The sequence below is a fragment of the Panthera onca genome, chromosome D1 (genome assembly GCF_046562875.1).
Source record: "Panthera onca isolate mPanOnc1 chromosome D1, mPanOnc1 haplotype 2, whole genome shotgun sequence".
NCBI lineage: Eukaryota > Metazoa > Chordata > Mammalia > Carnivora > Felidae > Panthera > Panthera onca.
The window spans coordinates 27,630,106-27,655,171 of NC_138348.1; the positions used below are offsets into that span (position 1 = coordinate 27,630,106).

Consider the following 25,066-nt stretch of genomic DNA (forward strand, 5'->3'; position numbering starts at 1 on the left):
GTGGTGCTCATGCAGCAGGCCCCTGGCCACAAATGGAATGGTAAGGCTCCAAAGCAGGCATTACCATCTGACATGATACATATGTATTTGTTTCATCATCTGTCCTGGCTCCTCCACGAAAAGGTACACTCCAAGAGGGCAGGGAGGTTTTTTGTCTCTTGTTCACTGCTATGCTCCCAGGGCCTAGAACAGGGCTTTGTACACAGTAGGTGCTCAATTAAAAGTCAAATGAAGGTACAAATGAACTACCATTTTCCCTGTTGCAACTCAGCTCCCCATATAGGTTTTCATATGGCAAAAAGGAATGGCCAGTTAAAGAAGTCCCATCTCTTTGGTAGTTCTAGCCTATATTTGAAATTAATATACTACCAGTCTGGTTTACATATCAATCCCTTATAAGTCTGGTTAACATAAGTTGGTCTTCCTGATGCTGCTGAACTCTGAGGGCTACTAGACTCACAAAGCTGAGGACAAGGCTCTGGAATAATTTAGAGACCCCACTGGTAAGTGCCACACGGTGAGTCAGCTGGTCTTTTCTCTCTGACTTTAACCACCCTTTCTGACTTCAGTTGGTAACTTATTAGCCAAGATCTGCCTCTCATCAAGCAGCACTTGGATTTGGAGTTCTATTAGGACAAAAAAGGCTTCTTTTCCGTAGTTTTTATCAATCGGTGATTAATCACATTATTAACTTCTGAAAACAGCTCATTAGATAATGTGCCTCTGGTGACATCAAACATTTAATTGCTACTGCTTTTAGCGATTTAGTATTTATATGTGAGTTTTATGCCACTAACATTCTTTAAAACTTAAGGGTTTCTATGAAAAAAAATAATATGCCTCTTTTGCCTATGCTATTCTATCCTGATGAAGAAAAATGTATAGTGTATCAGAACATGATACCCTAAATAAATATCTCATTAGCAAGACTTAATATTTACATGTGTTCTGCTTTTACTTTGTTTTTTTGTTTTGGTGTATATGTATGTTCCTTCCTGGTGCAGGATATAAAATCCTTTCACCTCTATTTAAATGGAAAGAATATATTTATCTTAGGTATATTAATAAATTCCTTTAATGGTCAAAGAGATACTAAAGTTAGGTCAACTGAAATCACTCAAATCTAATGTATTCATTGGCATAGTGATCTAAAACTGCAAGTCATGTACAGAAGAGGCATGAATGGTTATTTAATTTGCAAGAACTTCAATACAGAAAGGATAAGAAAGGGGGGGACAACATGTTCTGACCTTCTGCTGTGCCTTAGGCACTGGGATAGGTTCTTTGCCCAGGTGCTATTCTTACCCTCAATTTGCAGGTGAGGAAACTGAGCCACGGGGAGGTTAGACATTTTTATGAAAAGTCACCACTCTGAAATACAGTTTGTCAGTTCTAAGTTAACACACATGCCTGGAGGTGTTGTGTGTGTGTGTGTGTGTGTGTGTGTGTGTGTGTGTATGCAGAGGAGGGGCTGGCTCAGGGCCCAGGGCCCTGGGGAGCACTCAGTCCATGTCAATCTCCTGCCCAACATTCCTGTAGCTCTCATTCCACTCAGGGTGCAGCCCTTGGGGCTCTAGTAACTGTGACCCCTCACCTGCACCCTGACCTCCTGGCTGCTACTCTCTTCTATCAGTGACACCCTTGCTGGGTCTCAAACCCTCCCCCTCTGCCTGGAACCTTGTCCCTAGGTGGCCTCAGGCAGTCACTCACTGATCTTCTTAACCCCCAGACATTTAAAATCATGGCCATTAAGGACACTGGGTGGCTCAGTTGGCTGAGTGTCCAACTCTTGGTTTCAGCTCAGGTCATGATCATAAAATTCATGAGACTGAGCCCTGTGTTGGGCTCTGTGCTGGCAGCACGGAGCCTGCTTGGGATTCTTGCTCTCCCTCTCTTCTTGCCCCTCCCCCACTTGTGCGCATGTGCTCTCTCTCTCTCTCTCTCTCTCTCAAAATAGATAAATAAACTTTAATAAAATAAAATAAAATCATGACCATTATTTCCTTGATACTCCCTGGCCTTCCCTGCTTAATTTTTCTCCATGGCACTTATTAGCATCTAACATATTGTTTACTTATTTTGCTTATTTGGTCTGCTACTCAGGAATGTAAGCTCTGTGAGGGCAGGGGGTTTGTCTCCAGTGCCAGGAGAGCACCAGGCACATAACAGGTGCTCAAAAATATTTGTCGGAAGAATGAATGAACACAAATTTCCTTTGCCAAAGGATCAGTCTCTCACTTTCTTAAAGTGACATTTTTTGAAATAATGTCTGATGGCCATGTAAGGTATACTACTCCGGTCAGCTTCAGTTTGGGGAGAATTTTCCCTACTCCACCAGCTGGGTCACTGTTCTGAAGGGCCCCTCACTCCAGATCCTGCAAACGGAGCAGATGAAAACCTCTGTCGGACATGCGGCCACTTCTGTAGCAGTCATTACTGTCCCGTTACTCAGAGGGGATGTGAGTCAAGGGGGCAGTGCATGCAGGGCACTGCAAGGTGGCCCCAGTGATTTAGAAAATACTGGAACCCACAGAACGTTAACACTCTCCCTTCAGAGGGACAAGCTGTTCGTTCAACACCGTGACTCTCCATTTAAGGTGCTGACCTCAGATTCACATTGCAGGCTGATTTCAAAACTATTAAGGGAAAGTGAGATTTAAGACATCTTTGCTTCTCTTCTTCTTCATTGGTCTTCGCTTCCTCCTCATTTGATCCTGAGCATGGAGGCATTTCCCAGGGTCTGTCCTCCAGCTCTGCACTCTCCTTGAATGTTCTCTGGGAATTTATTTCTAACCTGTATATACAACATTCTCAAAACCTATCATGTAACTTTAACCTCTCTCCTGAGATCTAGCCTTGACCTCTCAAAACGTTCCTGAACTCCACCCTGAGTCCCAACAACACCCCCTCCATAACCTGTAACACCTCCTCAGTATCTGAATAGCGGCCCTTAATATCTCATCACTTTAACTTCAACATGGCCCAAAGTGAATCAATTACCTTCTCCCTTCCAGAAATGCTTTCCCCTCCAATCCCCTTCCTATTTTCATCACTAGCACACTTTTCTCTGAATTATAGGGGTTCCTAATCTTCAAGTCACCTTTCCTCCTTCAGTCTCTCTCCCCTTCAGTCCTTCTACCTTATAGATGACTTATAAGACATTCAGTGGATCATTTACGAAGCACTCAGTAGGTGCCCCAGGAGTGTACAAAGCCCCTTACATGCAATACTTATCTTGCTTCACCCTCCAAGTAGCTCTGTGAGGTCAGGGCTTTTTTATATTCTCATTTTACAGATGAGGAAAATGAAGGTTAGAGAGGGTCTTTTTTTTTTCCTGGAGCTCCAAAGTTAGACAGTGGAAGAGCTGGGGTATGAATCCAGGTCTGCCATGTTGCAAAGACTCTGCTCTCAAGTGCTCACCTGTGGTGTCTTCCACCACATGCCTCGCCCAGGGCCTGGCAGAGACATTTAGCAAAGGTCAGTCCTTCGCTCTCACAAGAACAGAGCCAGGAAGTAGCTGGAGCTGGATATTCAAAGATGAATGAGATGTGGTACCTGCTTTCAGGGAGTTTATGAGGGACAGAGAGCAAAAACAACTCGTTGGCCCCACGTGATAAAGGCAGTGGAAGCGTCTGGCACTAAGGGAGATGGGGACAGGGATGGCTTCAGAGGACCAGGGAACGTGAAGAATGAATCCTCCTGTATGGCTGAAGCATGAAGTAGGAAGGAGAGCAAAATGGACAGTATGATTGGAACAGTAGCCCGGAGAGCAGGTTGTGAAGAGACCTGAACATTTGTTAAGTACCTGTTGTGAAGGGCTCGGAAGATCCACTTTGAGAAGTTCAGATTTTATTCTGTGAACAATGGAGAGCCACCAATTTTTTTTTTAATGGAGTAGATGTGAGATCAGAATCTGTGTATTAGGATAACCCTAATTACAGTACGGACAGGACATTAACAGCAGAGTGTCTGAGGTTGAGTCATTTGGAAAGAACCAGCAAAGCCCAAGAAGAGATAACAGTGAAATGGAGAAAAGGAAACACATTTATTTGTGAGTTATTAGACAGGAATGGAGAGGACCAAGTGGCCATGAAGGCAACAGAGAAGTGCCATTGAGGGACAGCCACTTTGCAGGCAGGCATAGTCGCCTCCCAACTCTCATTTCCAGAAAGCTCTATGCACCTTCTAGTCTGATACAATCTGTCTCTCCTGCCCACGCTCTCAAACTTTCCACTGTTTCCCATCAACCACCATTGGCAAAGCCCCCAGAGCCTCAACCCTTCCTCCTGATGCTCCATTCACTTTTTTGCTGTAAATAAGCCAGCTCCCCTTTCCTGCCCCTTCCCAAGTACCACAAGGCCTGTATTAGAAGTGAGGAGGTCAAAGAACCAAATGGTTAGCACTGAGGATGGATTGGGGACAGGAAAGGCGATGGAGAGGAAAAGACAATGAATCGGGTTTAAGTGTCCAGTGAATTATGGGGAACAGCAGGGTGTTTGGAGGAGACTGCAGTGAGGGGGAGGCAGCTTCGAAGGATCGGGATATTGAGAGACTAGAAGAAATGGTTTGCACACAGCAGTGAAGCCTGAGGAGGGAAGACGTGCCAATCTTTTTTTTTTTTTTAATTTTTTTTTTTAACGTTTATTTATTTTTGAGACAGAGAGAGACAGAGCATGAACGGGGGAGGGGCAGAGAGAGAGGGAGACACAGAATCAGAAGCAGGCTCCAGGCTCCGAGCCATCAGCCCAGAGCCCGATGCGGGGCTCGAACTCATGGACCGCGAGATCGTGACCTGAGCTGAAGTCGGACGCCCAACCGACTGAGCCACCCAGGCGCCCCAAGACATGCCAATCTTAAGGTATTTCTGTAATCAGTTGGCAGATTCTCAGTGGATACTGTTGCACCCTTGCTCAAACACCCCCCACACACAACCTCAGCCTCACCTGCCAACCTCACCTCATTCTGTCCCAAGAGAGCAGAAACAATCACAGAAAATGTCCTCAGGCTTCCATAACTGAATGGCTACCTGACCAGCACCCACACCCCTGGACTCTGCTTAACCTCCCAGTGCAAAAGGATGAGCTGCCCCTGCTCCTCACTGGGTCTGAACCCTCCGCTTCTGCCACCCACCTTGTCCACTTAAGGACTTCACTCCAAGACAGTTCGTGTCTCTCTCTTCTGCATCGTCTATTTCTCCCTATTACAGTAACACATCGATATTCAGCTGTGCCCCAGTATCTCCCATGTGCCTCTCCAGTAACTGCACCATTAATTTCTCCCCTTTGCTGTCACTACTTCCCCAGCCCCATCCTCCCCTCAATCCACCCTAGCTAAGCATCGCCACCAACTCTGCCTGGAAACCACTCTTACCAAAGTCACCAACAATCTCTACCTTGCCAAATCCAGTTAATCTCTGCCCTTATAGCACAGGAGAAGTTGACACAGCAGCTCACTTCCTTCCAGTACATTCCTTTTTTTGCTTATTTCTGGACCCCACTCTCCTGGGCTTCCTCCCATCTTCCTGGCCACTCCTTCTCAGTGTCCTTTGCTGGCCCCAGCTCTTTCCTCATGTGGATTACCCAGCTATACTCATGGCTAATCTGGTTAATTTCACCTGCTCCCTTAGTTCCGTCACCTGTGTTGATGAATCTGGGGTCCTAGCTCCTGAGCTCTGCATAGATGTCTTTTAGACATCTCAAACCTAACATGTCCCAACCAAACTCTCAATTCCACCTCCCCACTCTTGCTCTAGCCCCAATAAACCTCTTTCTTTCCTGCATCTTCTGCATCTCAACAAATGACACTACAACCAGCACTCAAGCAAACACGTAGGAGTCACCCTTGATTCCTCTGACCCTCACCTCCTCCTGCCACACACAGAATCCATTATCTTGCCCCATCAACTCTGTCCCTCAAAATACGCCAAATCCATACACTTGTCTGGTCTCTATCTCTACCCCTACCACCTTCACCTCTCACCTGGGCACCTGCCATGCTTTTCACTCCTTCCTCTATAATTTATTCTCTACCTGGAGAGGGGGAAAGAGCTGAGAATGGAAACCTGGGGGACTCACATAAAGAGGATGCAGCAAAACCAATGGAGCAAGTAGCTGACCTGACCAGAGATGGGGACAGAGCCCACAGGGAGGGAAGGAGAGAGGAACAAAAGACGAGAATCTGGCTTTAAAATATCATTTCAAAGACAAGATTGCACAGGATGACCATGGTTTCTAGGCAAAGGTGTGTCTGTGAGAATCTGTTGGCCAAGGAGGAGTGAATCTGCATCAACATGGAAGCCACACTCACCGCAGATGGAAGGCAAGAGATGAGCAGAAGAGGAAAACCATGAACCAGGCATCGGGTTCTTAAGGAGCATGGATGCCAACTAGGAAATCAATGGGAGATGACCTTCCATCCCCTGATGCTCAGCGGGCTACCAAACCTAAAATGTCTACCACATGATCTCTTATCTTCATCACTGCCCCCATCCTCGTTTTCTTTACAGACCTTGTTTGGGTCCCCAATGCCGGGGCCACTGCAGAGCCTCCTCACTAGTCCTGCTGCTCTTATCCTGGACACCGCTGACAGGTTATCCTCCCTGAATACTGGGTAGTTCTAATGACACTACTCCTGCATACAGAAGTCTTCAGTAGCTCCCCACAGCCCACTGTATTACGTATGATCTCCTTCTCCCACCATCCAAGGCCCCAGTCTCCCAAGCAAAACCCTTTCTGAGCTCATCAACTCTTCCTCACGTGTCTGCTCTCCAGGCAACTCAAACCCCTTGTTTTTCAAGTATGTGTGGCACTTTTTGCCTCCCTTCCTTTTCTCATGTTTCTCCCTCTTTCTGGAATATATACCTTTCCTCTCCTCCTGCTGAAATCTTAGCATGTGATACAGTTGAGAACACACACTTGAAGGCACATAGATCCAGATTCAAATCCTGGTGATCCAAGTACCAGTTCTGTGATATTGAGCAAGTTAGTTAACTTTCCTGAGCCTAGGTTTCCTCATCTGGAATTTGGAGCTGAATGAAGATGCTCCAAAGAGAGGAGAAAGTGAGAAAATCCATGTAAGGCAACAAGCATAGTACCTGCCACAGAGGAGGCAACTATTGTTTTTAATACCTTTTCTCTGTTCTTTCTTTCTTGATGGCCCTTCAGAGCAAACTGTCCCTCTGCTGAGCACTGGATCATTCTGCCTCCTCACTGCATTTACCCGCTTTCTGCTCCTTTATATCCTCATTAATTCCTTCTCTGCTCCTTAAAGTCAGTGACCAGGTCTAACCACTTCTGTATGTCCGCCAGCACCGAGAACAGTTCATGCAGGACTCTATAAATGCTTATTGAATCAAATTATCTTTAATTCCCCAGAAGACAATATAATCTCAGCCGTGGCGATTTTTCTAGCTGTGCACAGGACTATGGTGAGGAGGAAGAGTGGGTAGGATTAGGGACAAAGCAATATCATTATCATCATCTTAGTATCCAAAACATATCCCTTACCCAAAACCTACTGCTTCAAACAACACAGGAAATAGCTGACTGATTTAAGAACCTTCTAGAACACAAAATATGTTTAGGTCTGGGTCCATTAACGTGAGTTTGGGGAATCACTTTAATTTGCAGGAAACATTTAATGGCATTAAAAAATAATGAATGGAAAGACTATCCCCTTACGGTCAGCTTGCAGAAGGACAACATGATGCAGGGTCAAGGCCATCCTTTGGGAGTCAATGGTGCTCAGGATCTTGGCAGCTGCGGTCCCCAGCAATGGCTTCCCGTTGTACAGGGTGTAGTAAGTCAGCTCCGCCGGGTCCTTGGGTCCCGGCACCCGTTGCATCTTTACCATCTTTCAGAAAAAGAGAGGCCATGTTTACAGGGCATCTTGTACCGACCCTGCAATCACCTGGGCGATCAGCAGGCTCTCTCCTGATTGCTGAAGCCTTCGGTGCCTAATTGGACCCACAACGTATTTTTTAGAGCTCAACCTTTGTGTACCTCCCCATCACCAGCATCCCAAGAAGCGCTGCTATTGCTGGAAAGGGAGACAGGGAGGAGAAAAAGGTTCTGAAAATATGAACATCTGGAAAGAACAGCTTGAGACTGGAGAAGAAACGCTGAAATGGTGATGTCTTCCAGCCTCCAGAGAACTCTGGCCTCATTTGAAAATAGGCCTGCACATTAATTCAGGGCATGTTAGGTTATTCTCAAACAAGATTTCTAATTTCAAACTCCTGCAATTGCCAGAGAGGGAAAAAAAAAAAATGAACTTATATGTCTGCAATTCAAAGGATCTCTGATAAAAGCAGTACTTGGAGACTCAAAGTTCTTTTTTCTAAAATAACCTTTGTTGCTTTTTCTCCCTGGACAAGTTATACATATTCACTACAGAAAGTGTGAGAATACAGAAAGCCATCAAGAAATGTAATAAAATAAAAACAATTTCCAATCCCTCTACCACAAGCTAATTACTATTATCTTGGAGCATTTGCTTCTGTTCATTGCTGGTTTTCCACACAAACCTTTTATTTAGTATTTTACAAAGCTATTTATCACACTCTCTATCTAGAATCATACACTGCTATTTTTACTTACATCCTTAAATGACCTTAAATATAACAAAAGCATAAATGGTAATTTCTACACAGCATTCTGATGCACACCTCATAAACTTATTTAGCAAATCACTTATTGTTAAACAAATTGTTACTCATTTTTCAGTACTGTAGCTAATTGATTGTTATTATAAATACACAAAACATAAATTTTTATACATAATGTTCTGTCCTATGCATGCCTCATAAACTCAACAAACACTTCATTTTTGAATGGTTACTTTGTTATCAAGTTTTCACTACTATAATTAACAACTGATAAACATTATAGTATAGTATTTTCCAAAGTGTATATTACAGATTATGAGCTTCATAGGATATTAAAAGGTATGGCAGAAATGTTTACAGCAATATTGGTCACAAGAGCAAAAACTCGGAAAATTCAAAAGTCACTAACAGTAGGATGGATTAATGAGTTAATGATATAGTCACACAATGAAATATTATAGAGTAGTATAAATAAACTATGTCTATTTGTATCAATATGGGTGAATAAAAAAGCCTGATAAGAAACAAATCACTGAATATAAAATTCAAAAACAGGCAAAACCAAATGATGTACTCTTTAGGGATACATACACACATGGATGGTAAAATCTATACAGAAAATTTAGGCATGACTTAAAACAAAATTCAGAAGCACACTCAACTCTGATAGAAAGGAAGGGAGTAGGTATAATCAGAGAAGACACATAAAAGGCTTCTGGGGTAAGGTAAGGGTAATTTACTTTGGGTTGTGATTTCTTTTTATTGGTGTTCTTTGAAGTCTACATGTCTTTATACTCCTTTGTACGTATGCTATACATAACAATTAAAAATAGGTATTACTACAGCCCAATAAAAAACGGGTTTAAAAAAAATCTGACCAGATACTATCTGAAAGGCCAATAAGCATATACAAAATGCTCAATGGAGAAAAAAGGCACTGCTATCACCCAGCAGAATGACTGAAATAAGGGCTGACAATACCAAGTGCTGATGAGGGTGTGGAGTGACTGGAACTCTACATCTGGATGGTGGGAGTGTAAAATGGTAAACTTTGGGAAAAGGTCTAGCAGTTTGTCACAGAGCTAACATACACCAACGCTATGAACCAGCAACTCCACTCCCACATACTCAAGAGAAATGAAAATATATGGCTACAGAAAGATTTGTAGAAGAATGGGCATAGCAGCTTTGTTTAAAGTAGCTGAAAACTGGAAAAAGTCTGGGTGTCCATCAACAGAAGAGTGGTTAAGTAAACTGTAGTCTATTCATACAAGGGAATATTATTCAGCAATAAAAAGGAATAAGCTCCTGCATAACACAATGTGATGAACCCAAAAAACACTACATGGAGTCAAAAAAGCTTTATACAAAAGAGAATATACTTCCATTTATATGAAGCTCTAGAACAGACCAAACTGATCTGTGCTATGGAAATGAGTATGTTACCAAATATAAAATAGTAACATAGCACACTGTTAATTTTAGAACCTAGATGGTGAATTTGTTGGTGTTCACTATAAAACTTCTTTCTGTGGGCTTAAAAATGTTCATAATAAAATGTCGGAGAAATATATTACTAAAAACAAGGGTCTTATCGGCATTTAAATTTCCAAACTAGTATGTTGGCCAAAATTAAGGAATTTCTTTACTACAGGTCTTTTTAGAGCCTTTGGTATGCCAACAGGCCTTGGGAATCTTCAAGAAGGGGCTACAGGATGAATCCTTGCCAAACTGATATGGCCACAGAGCCTCTTTGCCCCAAGGCACCTCATAGGACCATTTTTCTGGACACTCTCTGAAAGACACTGCTCTCACTTTCTGGTTTTTGTGTTCACCTCTATTCTCCTCAAAACGTATTTCCAGGAGTAAGTTTGTGACCATCCCAGAGGTACTTGTCTAAATTGCTCACTGGTTCTCCACAAAGGTCATACCCACTTACGGTGTTTGAAAGTACCCATTTCACTTCATGCTCACCAACCCTGGATAGTACCATCATAAATCTTTGGTAGGTGAAAACGATATCTTGTGGTAGTTAAAACTTGTATTATTTTGATGACAAGTGGAGTTAAATATTAAAAATTGTTTATTGGTCATATGTATTTCTTCTTCAGACTCAATTTTTCAGATACATTCACTAGAGGAACATCTTTAAATTCCAGACATACAAGTTTCCATCTTCATGAAGGTGGCTCATCTTTTAAAATTATTTGAGCCCAGAAGAAAGGCCTCTGGGTGGAAGGATGATGTAAGCTATGTAAGAGCAAATTTTATTTGGGAAAATTGGCCACGGCATTCCTGTCCCTCAAAGGAGAGGAGGTAAGGACAGTGTTAGTACAACCACGTAGAAGGTGAATGCGCATTCAAATATTTAATACCTTCACTCAATTTCAATTTCAATTCGTCTTACGAAGATTCCTCCAAGGGTTATGTTACCACCTTTATAAATTAGGATTTGCAGAAATAAATCCCTACTCACTTCACTCAGACTTCCCAGGCAGCTATGGAGCCAATCACATTGACTACACAGAAGAAACGAGGAAAGAATACCTTGGTGGGCTGTTTTATACATGTAGAATGGATTAGGTTTCTTAGGTTTACAAAAAACACCAGGATTATATGGTCGTTCTTTCTCTCCCTTCAGCTGAGGCAAATCCCATTTCACTGTCTGAGTCCCAACGACTTCCTTTCTCTTATTTGGAGAAGTGTGAATTATAGGGCTCACATGGACCCTAGAGAGGGTAAACCATAAACCTGGCACAAGAAATAAACCATCACTTCACCTGGTCACAGGCTGTCACAGACCACTAAGACTTAGAATGAAAGCAGCATCTAGGAGGACAAGGGGCCAAATTCACCAACTGTGAATGGAGGACCTAGAATCTCCCTCAAGGGATGATGCTTGTCTCAGGCAAGGAAGTGTGGTCCAGAAAATGAGTTGTTTGTACTTTCAAACTCCCGAGGACACAATCTGCAGACAGATTGGAGTAATGCCTATAATTTTCTATAAAACGCTTCCTCTCTTAGACATGGTAATATCAAGCATGTGTGTTTGCATTAAGTTACACCCTAGATGTGGCAATTGCCAATCACGAGTTCACACTCTAGGGGCAGTTTGCTCAATTCCAATTAGGAAGCCCACACTCCGGAGGCAGCCGCCAGGAGTGCTTCTATACTTTGACATCTTGCTCAACAGAGCTTTGTTAATTAGCATAACAAATGTTAGCAATGGGTTCCCAGTTTTGGTGAAATTAGTGGTATTCAAGATACATGGATTGGCTAGAATGTTAGAGATGGTTCCCACTCTTGCTCAAATTGAATAAAGAATCAAGAAAGAAGCTTGGAGCCTCTAACCTTGGGGATGGTCATTGTGTCTGTAGAGTTCCCTCTGAAGCAGACTGAGAAGAGCTGAATCCTTGTAGATGGATTATTTGGGAGGTGCATGGAACTGACGGGAGGGTGAAGAGGTGATTCAGGGGGTGGAAGGGAACTAGTGAGAGGTACATTCTTAATCTGGTTACCACTGTGGGCAGCTAAAAAAGCTTAATTCTATGGGAAATATCTGGCAATTACTGAAAACATACGTTTCAGAATTCTCATAGCCACAAAGCAAGAGAGTTGCTGTATTCACACCCCCACCGCTAGTTAATTCCCAGGCACTTCCAGCCAGCCATGGCATCGACAAAGTGGGTTCTGGCATCTCAAGAATGGCCCTTCAATAAAGGTTCAGCAGTGGCTGTTGGAAGCCCAGTAGCATTCAGTAGAAATGGGAAGGGGATTTGGGCAATGCATCAATAGTGTCTGCTACAGCTCTCTCGCCTGAATCCCCGTGTGGTCACCTGACCATTATAAACATGGAGGGCTCTGTTTGTTGAGACTGACTAAATAAGGATAACAGACTCCTGCAGCTGGAATATTGATTGGTGCATCTGCCATCCATAGGAGTTGTGGCAAGAGATCTGAAGGTCCCGAGCTCTGGGACTCCATCTAGTCTCCAGAACAGGTTGGGGAGTAGAAAGTCTATGCTTGCTTACTAATCACTTTTGTCTAATAAATACGTGCACGTGTGCAGAATTTGTTCTGAAACCTTACAGTCTAGCAGTAATACAGGAGAGTAGCTAACTCTCACCCTCCTCCACGACTTTGATGCTTAGGACCGTGAACCCCCGAAACCTAAGAGTAGTGTTGATTACGTGGCTTAGTCAGTGTGCAAGGCAGGCGCTCGTCTGCACACAGCATGGTTTACTGAGTCTCAGCACACTCCCGTACATTTATTACAAGACCCCAGTGGTTTAGTACACATACACACCCACCTGCACGGTGTAGCTTCCCAAGGTAGTGGCCCGTTTAAACCGTCGGCCTTGCTGCTGGGACATCATGAATAGCTGGGCCAGGCGCTGCTCCATGACCCGGGCGAAGCTCTGGTTGTGCAGGCCCACCAGCGAATTGTCCACGCCCTGTAGCACTGTGGATGCAGAAGGCAGAGGGGCTGCTCAGGGGACAGGCTCCCCGTGGATCAAGAAACCACAACCACCACCGCCCCTGCACCAGCCACTAAAGGCCATGGGCCTTATCTCATGTTAGGACTTGGCCTTCCTTACTTCAGTCTACCTTCACAAGATCCCCAGGAGTTAGGGATCACTGTCCACACGTTATAGATGCTGAAAGGTTATATGACTTGCCTAAGGGCACACAGCTAGTAACAAGCAAAGTCAGGGTTCAGACCCATGCTTATGTAACTCCAATGCCTGGGCTCTCTCCTCCACAAGCTGTGACATGTTTAATGCTGCTGCATTTAATCCAAACCTCATTTAAGATGTTATGTGTTGTTAGAGACCATATGGGAATACAGCATAGCTGCAGGTATGACTAATTGGATTTTTTTTTTTTTTTTTTTTTTTTTTTACTGGTTCCCACTCAGAAGCCCTGGCTCAGGGCTATCTTTATTATATTTTCCCTTCTCAGCAGCTTTGATAGGGAAGCTGAGCTCCATCCTGCAACCCAGCCCCTTATACATAGAAAAGCCACCCTGTTCAGTGTCCTTGTCTCTCTCTCCTCTATGGGGTCCTTTTGGGACCCACCTCTAAAGTGGCCCAGGGCCTCTCAGGTACCATCCCATTCGAGAGCGGAACTGTGTAATAAAAAGAGTGGGTTCTGTTTCTGTGCTGGTGCTTGCCAGTTGGACTTCCGGCAAGCCTCTGGCCCTTTCTGAGTCCAAGTCCTTCTCTGCAAAAAGGGAGTAAGAAAGTCGGTATCACAGCACATCTATCCTTATGGGCTGTAAGGTTGAAATGAGACAAGATGTATAAAACAGCTTATTACAGTGCCTGGTGCATAGAAGGGAAATGAAGCCCCTCTTTCCATCCTTCCTCCACTGCTCTTTCATCTATACCCAGGGCTATTTGGGTAGCTGAGGCGTTAATGATAGAATTCCAGGCTACTGCAAGGAGGAGGACCACAAGGAACACCAGGGCCATCCTGGGCCTGAAACAGTCACCTACCACGGGAACAACTTCCTTTGACCCTCTCCCCCCGAAGAAAGCCCAGTCCTTCTTCCAAGTCCCTTGGGAAACACACTTAACCCCAAACACACAAATACTGCCTCCAAACACAGTCACCTCTGAAATCAAAAATGTTTAAAAAACTTCTCATCTTTTCAAAGAGATGAAAACTTATCATGGGCTGGGAATGTAATACAAGACTTTTCATGTAACAGAGTTTGTACTACCATAGTCCAGCCAAGGGCCATTAAGACCACCCATCTACAGGGATATGGAAATAGTCTGAATATAAAGAATGAGCTGTTGTTATGGGCACATTCGGTATGGGGCCAGAACAAGTGACTGATGACAACACGATACAGAGAATGATGTTGAAACCGATCAAGAGAAACATAAAACCCACAGCTGAGTCTCAGAAATTACTTCTTTGAAGCCACAAATGCTAAATAATCCCTACGGAGGGTATAGAGCAGCTCTCTTTCCAGGGCCCTTGTGAGGGACTCTCAGCTCATCTGTCAGCAGAATTCCTGCAAAGATAAAACACGCCTGCACTGCTCCTTCTGCGGCAGGTCCCCAAGAGGCCCCTTGGAATCCCTCCTGATGAGCTGTCAGGCTGAGGAAGGACCGCCTACCTCCTGGCCCCAGATAGCAGAACCCTCGTTCTTACTGCTTCAAAGATGCTCCTCTAGTAAAATTATAAAACCACTGTTGAAAAACTACTTCTAAGTTGGCCTCTCCTGACTACCAGACAAGGGTAAGAGTGGGCACACAGGACAGTCAAAGGGCATCATCACGGATTACTTTAAGGGAAGCCCAGTGATGATGCAAGGACAGACATCAAAGAAAGGGATGGTCAAAGCCTCCCCGTGATGAAAAAGCTCCAGAAATAGATAGTGGTGATGGCTACATCAACACTGTGAACGTACTTAATACCACTGAATTGTGCACTTAAAAATGGTGAAAATAGTACATTGCATGTTATGTTTATTTTACCCCAATTTTGTTAATTGAGGGAGAATAAAAACAAACCACAATCTTCAGGGCACTGCAGGTGGCTGTGGGAACCTCCCAAAGAGTTACATGGAACCCACAACTGGACAGTTCCCATGTGCCTCACTGCTCTGTTTGCAAAGAGAATGTGTCCCTCCCTGGCAGCTGTTGAAGAATTGGGGGTTGAAAGGGGGGGTCCGGGTTTGCATCCTGGTGCCCCCTTACTGAGTGCTCTTGGGCAAGTCCCTTAGTTCCTCTGGACCCTTGTCCCTCATCTGAATACACAGGGATCATAACCTACTCCTGATTGTGTCATTATGGGGAACAACACTTTCTAAGAGACATGCTTCGAGGGGCGTGCTAAAAGGTACGAGAGAGGAGGCCCATAAATGCTGGCTGTTGTTGTTGCTCAAATGTGCTCCTTTCTTGCTAGACACATCCTTCCCAGAGGAAGAAATAACTATGTTCCAGGACTGTGGCTCCTTTCCTTCCCCCTGAGAACTATGGCAGGCCCCAGGCTCTCAGTCTTCTTCACCTGCCCAAAGGGCCTGGAAAGGGGCGTGAGACCACATCTCTCACAGTGACCCAGAAGCAGTAGGGGGTCTTGGACCCCGGCACACGTGCCCACGAGGACAGCAGCCCATCACACCAGCCAGGGCCCCGGCCACCCACCCTTAGCCACCACTGACTCAGCTCAGAGGAGGCGAGCAAGTCCCCAGCTGTGTTCAAAGGAGCTGGTCCAGAAGATTCGGGGGCTGTTACATCACTGGTCTCTTAATCCTTCTTTATTTACAACTGCACCGGGCTCTAAAATTCTAGCAATCAGGTCGGCCTGATTCAGCTTCCTATATTGAATTGTTTTATGTGTAACTGAATCCCATACATTCAGAGCCAAAAGAACCAGACAGCTCAGCTCCTATCTTCCCCTCATTCCACAGGTGAGAGTGAGATGCCCACAGGGCCTGAGTGACGTGCTCAAGGACATGCTATGGTTAGCAGCAGCTGGGCTAAGACCAGAAGAAATCATAAGCCTTCTGGGTCTGGGATATTTTGACTAGTGGGTTCCACAGAGACAAGTGGATAAACCTAAGATGGGCTCTGACCCCTGTGAGGCAGCAATATGAAGTCTGTGCATCTCTGTCCTGCCTCATATACACAATCCTGGCCACAAGATCCACGGACGACAGAGGTGCTGCAGGAATCACCCTAACGGAGCCACGAGGGACCTGTGCTCAGGGAAAGGAGAAGTGAACAGCGTGTAAAAATATATTTAATATAAATTTAGTGGGGAAGCAGATGGAAACATGTCAGGGTTTTATAATACCAACTATGGAAAGGAAAGTTGTTCCCCATCCTCTGAGCTGCTGCAAATGAGGAAAGAAGATGCAGTACCCTTGACGGACATCTGGGAGCAAAGGGCAGAGTGGTTATTCAAGGGGATGTGCCTCGGAGCACGATGAACAAAGCTATCTTCATCCTAGTTCCCATAAATGATGGTCAAAGGCTGGTGGGAGCTGGTGGGAAGGAAGGAAGGCCATCCTGAAGCTGGTTCTCTCCCCTCCCATGGGCACTAACTGGGCCAACCAGCCCCAAACACAGTGACAGAGGCCACTGTGTATTCCGATTAGCAGCAGCAACAGCAACAACATAAATAAATGAAGGTTACACAGCTGAGCGGGCAAGAGGTGAAGTCCCAGGATGATTTTGTGAAGGTTATGCCACTCAGACAGAGTCAGGGCAGGATCTGGGTACATAAGGAAAGGGCGAGACAGGAAGCTGTCCAGGGCAGCTGGTGTTTAAGGGCAGATATGTTACCATTTAGCATAAAGCTTACAGTTACTAGGAGAGATGTCTGCAAGGTAAAGAGCAGCATTCCTGCTGGAGTAAACATGCTTCTGGAAGTGTTTCATAACCTGCTGGTTCAAAATGGCACTGCTGGGTTAATATCATCTCCCTCTCGTGTACAAACTCCATTTTTATTCTTTTAAAACAGATTTCTTGGGACACCTGGGTGGTTCAGTCGGTTAAGCACCTGACTTTTTTTTTAAAATTTTTTAAAATGTTTTTTTTTATTTATTATTGAGAGACAGAGAGACAGAGCATGAGCAGGGGAGGGGCAGAGAGAGGAGGAGACACAGAATCCGAAGCAGGCTCCAGGCTCTGAGCTGTCAGCACAGAGCCCGACGCAGGGCTCGAACTCACAAACCGCGAGATCATGACCTGAGCCGAAGTAGGATGCTCCACCGACTGAGCCACCTAGGCGCCCCAAGCACCTGACTCTTGGTTTCAGCTCAGGTCATGATCTCACAGCTTTGTGTGTTCGGGCCCCACGTCTGGTTCTGTGCTGGCAGCGTGGAGCCTGCTTGGGATTCTCTCTCTCCTTCTCTAACTACCCCCCCTCCATGCTGTCTCTGTCTTTCTCAAAATAAATAAAAATTTTTAAATAACAGATTTCTTCAGTTTGTCTTCTTAGCAGGTAAAATAATGTCTGCATATCCATGGCTCTACCAGGGAGAAAGCAATGTGATTTTCTGCCATTCCAGAGAGGTCTGGAGCGGGCCTCATTGAGCAGGGCAGTGTGCTCCTTTGTCAGGATTCTAGGCAGCAACCTGTCTACTGCTGGTTTGGGACAGCAGGTGAGGGAGGGAATAGGGCAGGGGAGAAGGGAGGGAGGTTTCAGACCGGCTTGCCCAGGCACAACTTCCACAACTTGTAGGATCTTCCTCTCTCTGTGTTAGGGGCTGAATTATGTCCTCCCAAAGTTCATATGTTGAAGTCTTAACCCCCAGTACCTCAGAATGGGATTGTATTTGGAGATGAGGCCCTTAAAGAGGTGAGTAAGGTAAAATAAGGTCATATGGGTGCGCCCTCATCCAGTATGATGGGTGTCCTTATAAGAAGAGGAGTTTAGGGGGCGCCTGGGTGGCTCAGTCAGTTGAGCATCTGACTCTTGGTTTTGGCTCAGGTCACGATCTCATGGTTCACAGGTTGGAGCCCCACATCGGGCTCTGTACTGGTGGTAGGGAGTCTGCTTGGGATTCTCTCTCTCTCCCTCTCCCTGCCCTTCCCCAACCTGTACTCTTGTGCTCTCTCTCTCTCTCTCTCTCTCAAAATAAATAAATAAATAAACTTAAAAAAAAAAAAAGAAGAGGAGGAGGAGTTTAGGACACAGACACACACAGAGGGAAGATGCCAAGTAAAGATGGCCATCTACAAGCCAAGGAGAGAGGCCTCAGAAGAAACCAAGCCTGGTGACACTCTGATGTCAGGCTTCCAGCCTCTGGAATTATGAGAAAATAAATTCCTGCTGCTGAAGCCCCAAAAGTCTGTGGTACTTTGCTATGGTGTCCCTACCAAGCTAATACTTTCCCCTTCCCCTCCCCACTCCATGTACAGCTGGGCTGGTCACTTTCTCCCACAAATATCTGTCTTCTCTCTTTGCTCCCAATCCTTGCTTTCTGTAACATTTTCAGAGTGACTGTCCGGCTTTGGAAAAACACAAACAAGTTTTTTGCTGTTTCATAAAGCTCAGCTGGGAAATGTCAAGGAAAAAAAGAAAATGTCACCCAAACTCCCTTCTACTTCCATTCGCCCTCACTGTCAGGACACGACTGGGTTCCACCAGGATCAGTGTAGGTGTGGGGCGTGTGCCGAGGAAAGAGAAAAATGCATGCCTAGCATTCCTCAGCCTTTCACTGGGGTTTTGTAGGGCACTGCAGAAAGGCCTACCATCTTTAAATAAATAACCATTCCCAGGGACAGTCCCTAAACATCCACAGGTTACTGTCATACCTTCTGATTGTCTACTTTTTGCAAAGAGGAAGCAGTGGATGGGATTTTACAATTTGCTGTTTTGAATGGTTACCTAATATTCACCTTCATATGATATCTTTTCTTAGCTTACTTTACCCATTTCTGGCCCTATGGAAGTAACTCCTTGACTTATAAGACAGGACCAAAGAGGGACCCCTGGGTGGCTCAGTCGGTTAAGCACCCAACTCTAGACTTCAGCTCATGTCATGATCTCATGGCTGGTGAGATCGAGCACCGTGTCAGGCTCTATGCTGGCAGTGCACAGCCTGCTTGGGATTCTCTCTCTCTCTCCCTGTCTCTGCCCCTCCCCCCTCTTGCTGTCTCTCAAAATAAATAAAAATAAACTTTAAAAACTATTAAAAAAAAAAAGACAGGACCAAAGAAAAGATGCTGATTCTATCACTGAATGGCATGCAGTTTTTATTATTATTATTATTATTATTATTATATTATTATTTCGTTTTGGGGACTTCTTTTGACGTGTAGTTAAAGAAAACACACAGCAACCTGATAAGAGGAAAGGGGGAGTAAAATAAGAGATTACCTGTTATTACCCAATAGTCTCTGGTTGTTTCCGATATATCAAGGTTGGGATATTCCAGTGCTAAAACAAATAAGAAACACACCAAGTTACTTTCACAGTTTTTATATGTAAATATTACTTAGGAAAATGGACATACATAATAAAATATCAAACAGCTAAATTCAGCTTTATCATTCTTAGGAACTCCAGGATATACAGGCCAGAACTATTTCGCTGTTCTGAAAAGTAAAATGCTTAGTAAAGGGCTAACTTTCAGATGAAGCGGTTTTTAGGGTTTGTAAATTTCTGCTCTTCTGATTTTTTCATCAGAACCTTCCTAAGTGGAACATCTTCACTATCAAAACTCACAGCTAGAACCTGTCTTAACTATAACATTCTTTGTAAAAACTATCCAACCATCACTAATATTTTTAGGAATGATCCTCTCTTGAATGGATTTTTCCAGTGTCAAGGACTAAGTTTATTATTAGCCAAATGTTTGTGACATAGTCCTGGTTCTTTTGAAGGTATGGTGGCCATAAGCGCTAATTCATGTAAAGGGTTTAGCGCAGAGCCTGGCACATGGTAAGTGCTCAATAAATCTTAGTTGTTGTTATTATCAGAATATCAAGAGGAAAGAAAATAAATTCTTCACATGCTGCCATGTGACATAATGCCATCTTTCATGACATTGTCCTTTCCACAAAATTCAGAGTCATCTTTCCTTACTATGTGGAAATTCGCAAAAGCTTGCCATTTAAACACTCAAAACAATTCTGAGTGGCTACTGTGTGCTAAGTACATCCACACACACAATTTCATTTATTTACAGTATCAAATGCAACCACAGAAGGAAACAGAAAGTTAAAAAAAAAAAACAAAACTTGACCAATGACCTTGAGAAATGTATTAACAACTACCTTTAAGAGCACAAATCTTGACTTCCTTTGGCTACCAAGTAAGTGTTTGGGTACAAAATGTAGGCTGCACTGTCTTTGGAGTCTATGCCTTCTGCATGGTAATGAGGATTATATAACTGAAACATTAGAGGAAGAGGAGGCTACAAGACTGACTATGGGGACTTCATCCAGTAAAGTCACGATGCTGATTGCAAATGAGTTGCATTATGTTATCTATAGCCAGGGCAAGGGCTGAAGGCCCGGAAACATTTGCTGATGGCACAAATGGGTGGAAACCATAGCAACCCAGAATGCCACAAGGACAGACGCCCCACGGGGCAGTTACTGTAAGCTCAAAGGCAGACCGTTTGGGTTCAAGCCCTAGGTTCCATGTCTCATTAGCTGTGACAGTGAGCATCTTGTTATACCTCCTGGAACTTCAGTTTTCTCCTTTGCAAAGTGGGGCGCATTCTGTACTACTATAGGGTGCTTTGTGAGGATTCGATGACATAAGATATATGAACTGTAAAGGCACCTAACCAACGCTTTTGTTCAGTGTGCAATATACTTGTTATCAATTCAATCCCCGTTTATCACCGATTTCAGTTGTTTCACGATAAAAGAGTTAGTATGCGCCTGGCACAATAGACATTTGTTAAATGGGGAAGGGACCTGAGAGGAAGGGAAAAGGCAGTGTCCCTGTGAGGGGTGAACATACTCACGTTCAGCAATGGTGAGCGGCGGGTAGGTGAGGTAGAACCCAACCAGCTCAGCTGAGAGCTGGCGGAGGAGGCTGCTGGCGACCGTGCCGTTGAGGAAGGAGCTCCGATTGCCCACCACGTACACCAAGGTGACTGTCTGGGAGGCATTGGATGTGCTCACAATCTGAATCGACACAGGAGGAAAGGGGAGGGAGACATGCCAAATAAGATGGAAGCCCTGGGAGGAGAAGTTTAAGCAGAAGTTGAGGGTAGAGATGAGAGGGACATGAAGAAAAGCAAGGAAGAGACAAGAATAACAAATACCCGTCATTTATGGATTGCTGGCTGAGTGCCAGGCACTGTGCTGAGGACACGTGATCTCATTCGGTTCTCACCACAACCCCATGAAGTGTATCCAGCTATGGCCCCATTTTACAGAGGAGCAAACTGAGGCCTGGAATGATCAAGAGACTTGCCCATGATCACATAGATAATAGATAATAAGTTATGTAGCCAGGATTCTAACCCAGATAGTCTGACTTCGGGTTTTAACCAGGTATGTGTATCTCTTCCAGGGGCTAAATTGTCTCAGGTTACATTTATGGTTCTGAAAATACAAGATAGAGCGTGGAAATGTTAAATCTAAGAGGCCTCAACTGCTCAGAGAAAGCCTGTGTTAAATGTGGGGGGAACCTTGAAGTTTCTACACAACTGATCATCACCCTAGCGAACGGGCAGAGTGATTGAACCTGATTACAAAAGGAATTCAGAAATATAAAACAGCCTCTTTTGAGAGTGATTACATTTCCTTGTGACCTATTAATTCAATATGGAATATGTAAATATTACTATGAGATCGTGTGGTTTTCTTCTTGAATTTTGTCTAAGTCCGTTTTCTCATTACTGGAAAATGCGGTTTTCTGGGTCAATGTATGGACGAAAATATCCCACAGATGAGATTTGAAAAACAGATGCAGTAGGAAGTTATTTAATTTGGTGAGATAGTTGGGGTTCTGTGCTGGGTTCTGTTCTGTGCCCTCTCCCCTTCCGGATTCACTTGCCACCCACCCACCCACATTTTGCTCAGTGCCCCGAAAGGCAGACACTGTGGACCACCTCAGTGGGCTCCTTTCCCTCTGGCTTCAGCTAAAAGGAGCTCGGGAGGATGTGAGAGACTGGAAGGAGAGTGGGGTCAGAGAACTGGTATGTCGGGGACTCTTTTCCCACAGTGGGGCTCTTATGGGGCAGCTTTGGCCTCTGCCTCCTGTAACTGCTCTTTCCTCTTGCCCCATCAGGCCCCAATACTTATAGCCTTGGCTATAAGTGGTTTTCCTAGAGCCTGCCCATGCTTCTGCAAAGAGTCCCTTTTATTAGACTTTCTTCAAATTACCTTTATCTGAGTGTGACCTCTCTTCCTGCAGGGAGCCAACTGATAATCCTGTCTTTCCCAGACATTTGTGTGTTCAGACATAAATATCCCTGCAACTTTCCTTTTAGACATTATTTTTAAAAAGATTGTCAAGAATACCTTCTTGTTATTTCTCACTTTTCCCATAAGTGGAAGTTGCTATATAATTTTCTTTTTAAATTTTTTTTAATGTTTATTTATTTTTGAGAGACAGACAGAGAGAGAGAGAGAGAGAGACTGAGAGTAGGGGAGGGCAGAGAGAGAGAGGGAGACACAGAATCCAAAGCAGGCTCCAGGCTCCGAGCCATCAGCACAGAGTCCGACGTGGGGCTCAAACTCATGGACCACAAGATCATGACCCAAGCTGAAGTCAGATGCTCAACCTGATTGAGCCACCCAGGCACCCCTGGAAGTTGCTATATAATTTTCTAACACAGAGCCTGTAGTCCCATGATTAATGATACACTCAATCAATGTTTCTAGTCAACTCTTTCTCTCTTTTCTGAAAGTATTTTTGGACTGTGGTTGAGGCACAGGTATTCATGCCACCTTCCCAGGGTACCAAAAATAAAGGTGCTTCTTTCTGAACAACTCAAAAGACTCAACTGTACTGGCACCTAAAAGAATAATAACGAAAATAACTTTTTGACCATTATCTCCAGTGTGAACATTCTATTTTTTGCTTTTCAACTAAACTAAATCTCACTGGATCCCAAAGATGCCTATAGAACTTACAGTTTCTTCTACAGAAACTACACTGGATCTGGTAAGTTAACTTTAAAAAAAAATGTGGCAAAATACACATAAAGTTATCTTGTTAACCATTTTAAGGGTACAGTTCAGCGGCCTTAAGTACATTCACACTGTTGTGTGGCCATCACCACCATCCATCTCCACAACTTTTTCATCTTCCCAAACTGAAACTCTGTACCTATTAAACAACTCTCCATTTCTTCCTCTCCTCAGCCCCTGAAAACCAACATTCTACTCTATTCATGTGACAAAACTGAACACCTTTTATAAGAGGAATCACATAGTATTTGTCCTGTTGTGACTAGCTTATTTCACTTAGCATAATGTCCTCAAGCTTCGTCCATGTTGTAGCATATGTCAGCATTTCCTTCCTTTTAAAAGATGAATAACAGTCCATCGGATGTATATACTACATTTCTTGTCCATTCTTCTGTGGATTGACACTTGGGCTGCTACCACATTTTGCCTGCTGTGAATAATGTTATGAACATGGGTATACATATATCTCTTCAAGTCCCCACTTTCTTTTGGGTATATACCCAGAAGTAGAATTGCTGGATCATATGGTAATTCTATGTTTAATTTTTTAAGGAACCACCATACCATTTTCCACAGAGCTATGCTGTTTGAGAAGCTCACCAGCAATGCACGAGGATTCCAATTCCTCCATATTCTTACCAACACTTGCTATTTTTTATCTTTTAAAAAATTTTTTAATGTTTATTTATTTTTAAGAGAGAGAGAGAAAGAGGCAGAGAGAAGGAGACATAAAATCCAAAGCAGGTTCCAGGTTCCGAGCTATCAGCACAGAGCCCAACACGGAGCACCAACTCACGAACCGCAAGATGATGACCTGAGCTGAAAGTGGACTCTCAACCTACTGAGACACCCAGGAACCCTTTTCTTTTTTCTAAATAGCCACCCTAATAGGTATGAAGCGTATAGGTGTGAAGTGGTATATTGTGGTTTCGATTTTCATTTCCCTAATGATTAGTCATGTAGAACATTTTTTCATGTACTTATTGATCTATGTATCTTATTTGGAGAAATGTGTATTCAAGCTGTTTGCTCATTTCTTTATCAGATTGTTTTTATGTTTTTGAGTTGGAGAAGTTCTTTATATATTCTAGATATTTACTCCTTATCCAATATATGATTTGCAATTATTGTCTTCCATTCTGTGGGTTGCCTTTTGATCAACTGTGCCCTTTGATCTACAAAAGTGTTTTTTTTTTAATTTTAAACATTTTTTTATTTTTGAAAGACAGAGAGAGACAGAGCATGAGTGGGGGAGGGGCAAAGAGAGGAGACACAGAGTCTGAAGCAGGCTCCAGGCTCTGAGCTGTCAGCACAGAGCCCAACATGGGCCTCAAACCCACAAACTGTGAGATCATGACCTGAGCCGATGTCAGAAGCTTAACTGACTGAGCCACCGAGATGCCCCAAAAGTGTTTAATTCTGAAGTACAATTTAACTACTTTTTCTTTTGTTGCCCATACTTTTGGTGTCATATCCAGGAAATCATTGCCAAATTCAATACCATGAAGTTTTCTCCTCTGTTTTCTTCTAAGAGTCCTATAGTTTTGGCTCTCATGTTTAGGTCTTTGATCCACTTAAGTTAATTTTTGTATATGGTGTTAGATAAGGGTCCAACTTCATTCTTTTGTTTGTGGATGTCCAGTTCTCCCGATACCATTGGTTGAAAAGATTGTCTTCTCCCCATTGAATGGATTTGAGGCCCTTGTCAAAAATCATTTGACCATATATGCAAAGATTTTTTTTTTTTGCAATCTTGTTTGTGTTCCATTTGTCTATATGTCTGCCTTTATGCCAGTACCACACTGTTCTGATTATTGTAGCTCTGTAGTAAGTTTTG

At 43.8% G+C, this 25,066-nt stretch overlaps 1 protein-coding gene across 2 annotated transcripts in view; it reads right to left on the minus strand.

Annotated features, from left to right (window-relative positions):
- Positions 1–25,066, minus strand: part of KIAA1549L (KIAA1549 like) — a 267,293-nt gene that overhangs the window by 79,686 nt on the left and 162,541 nt on the right. For both annotated transcript variants that reach the window (XM_060606310.3, XM_060606311.3), the window contains exons 7-10: positions 21,051–21,213; positions 19,451–19,510; positions 12,916–13,067; positions 7,680–7,851 (exon numbers count right to left, since the gene is read on the minus strand). In XM_060606310.3, coding sequence (XP_060462293.2) covers positions 7,680–7,851; positions 12,916–13,067; positions 19,451–19,510; positions 21,051–21,213 — 547 coding nt within the window. The remainder of the gene's footprint in view (positions 1–7,679; positions 7,852–12,915; positions 13,068–19,450; positions 19,511–21,050; positions 21,214–25,066) is intronic.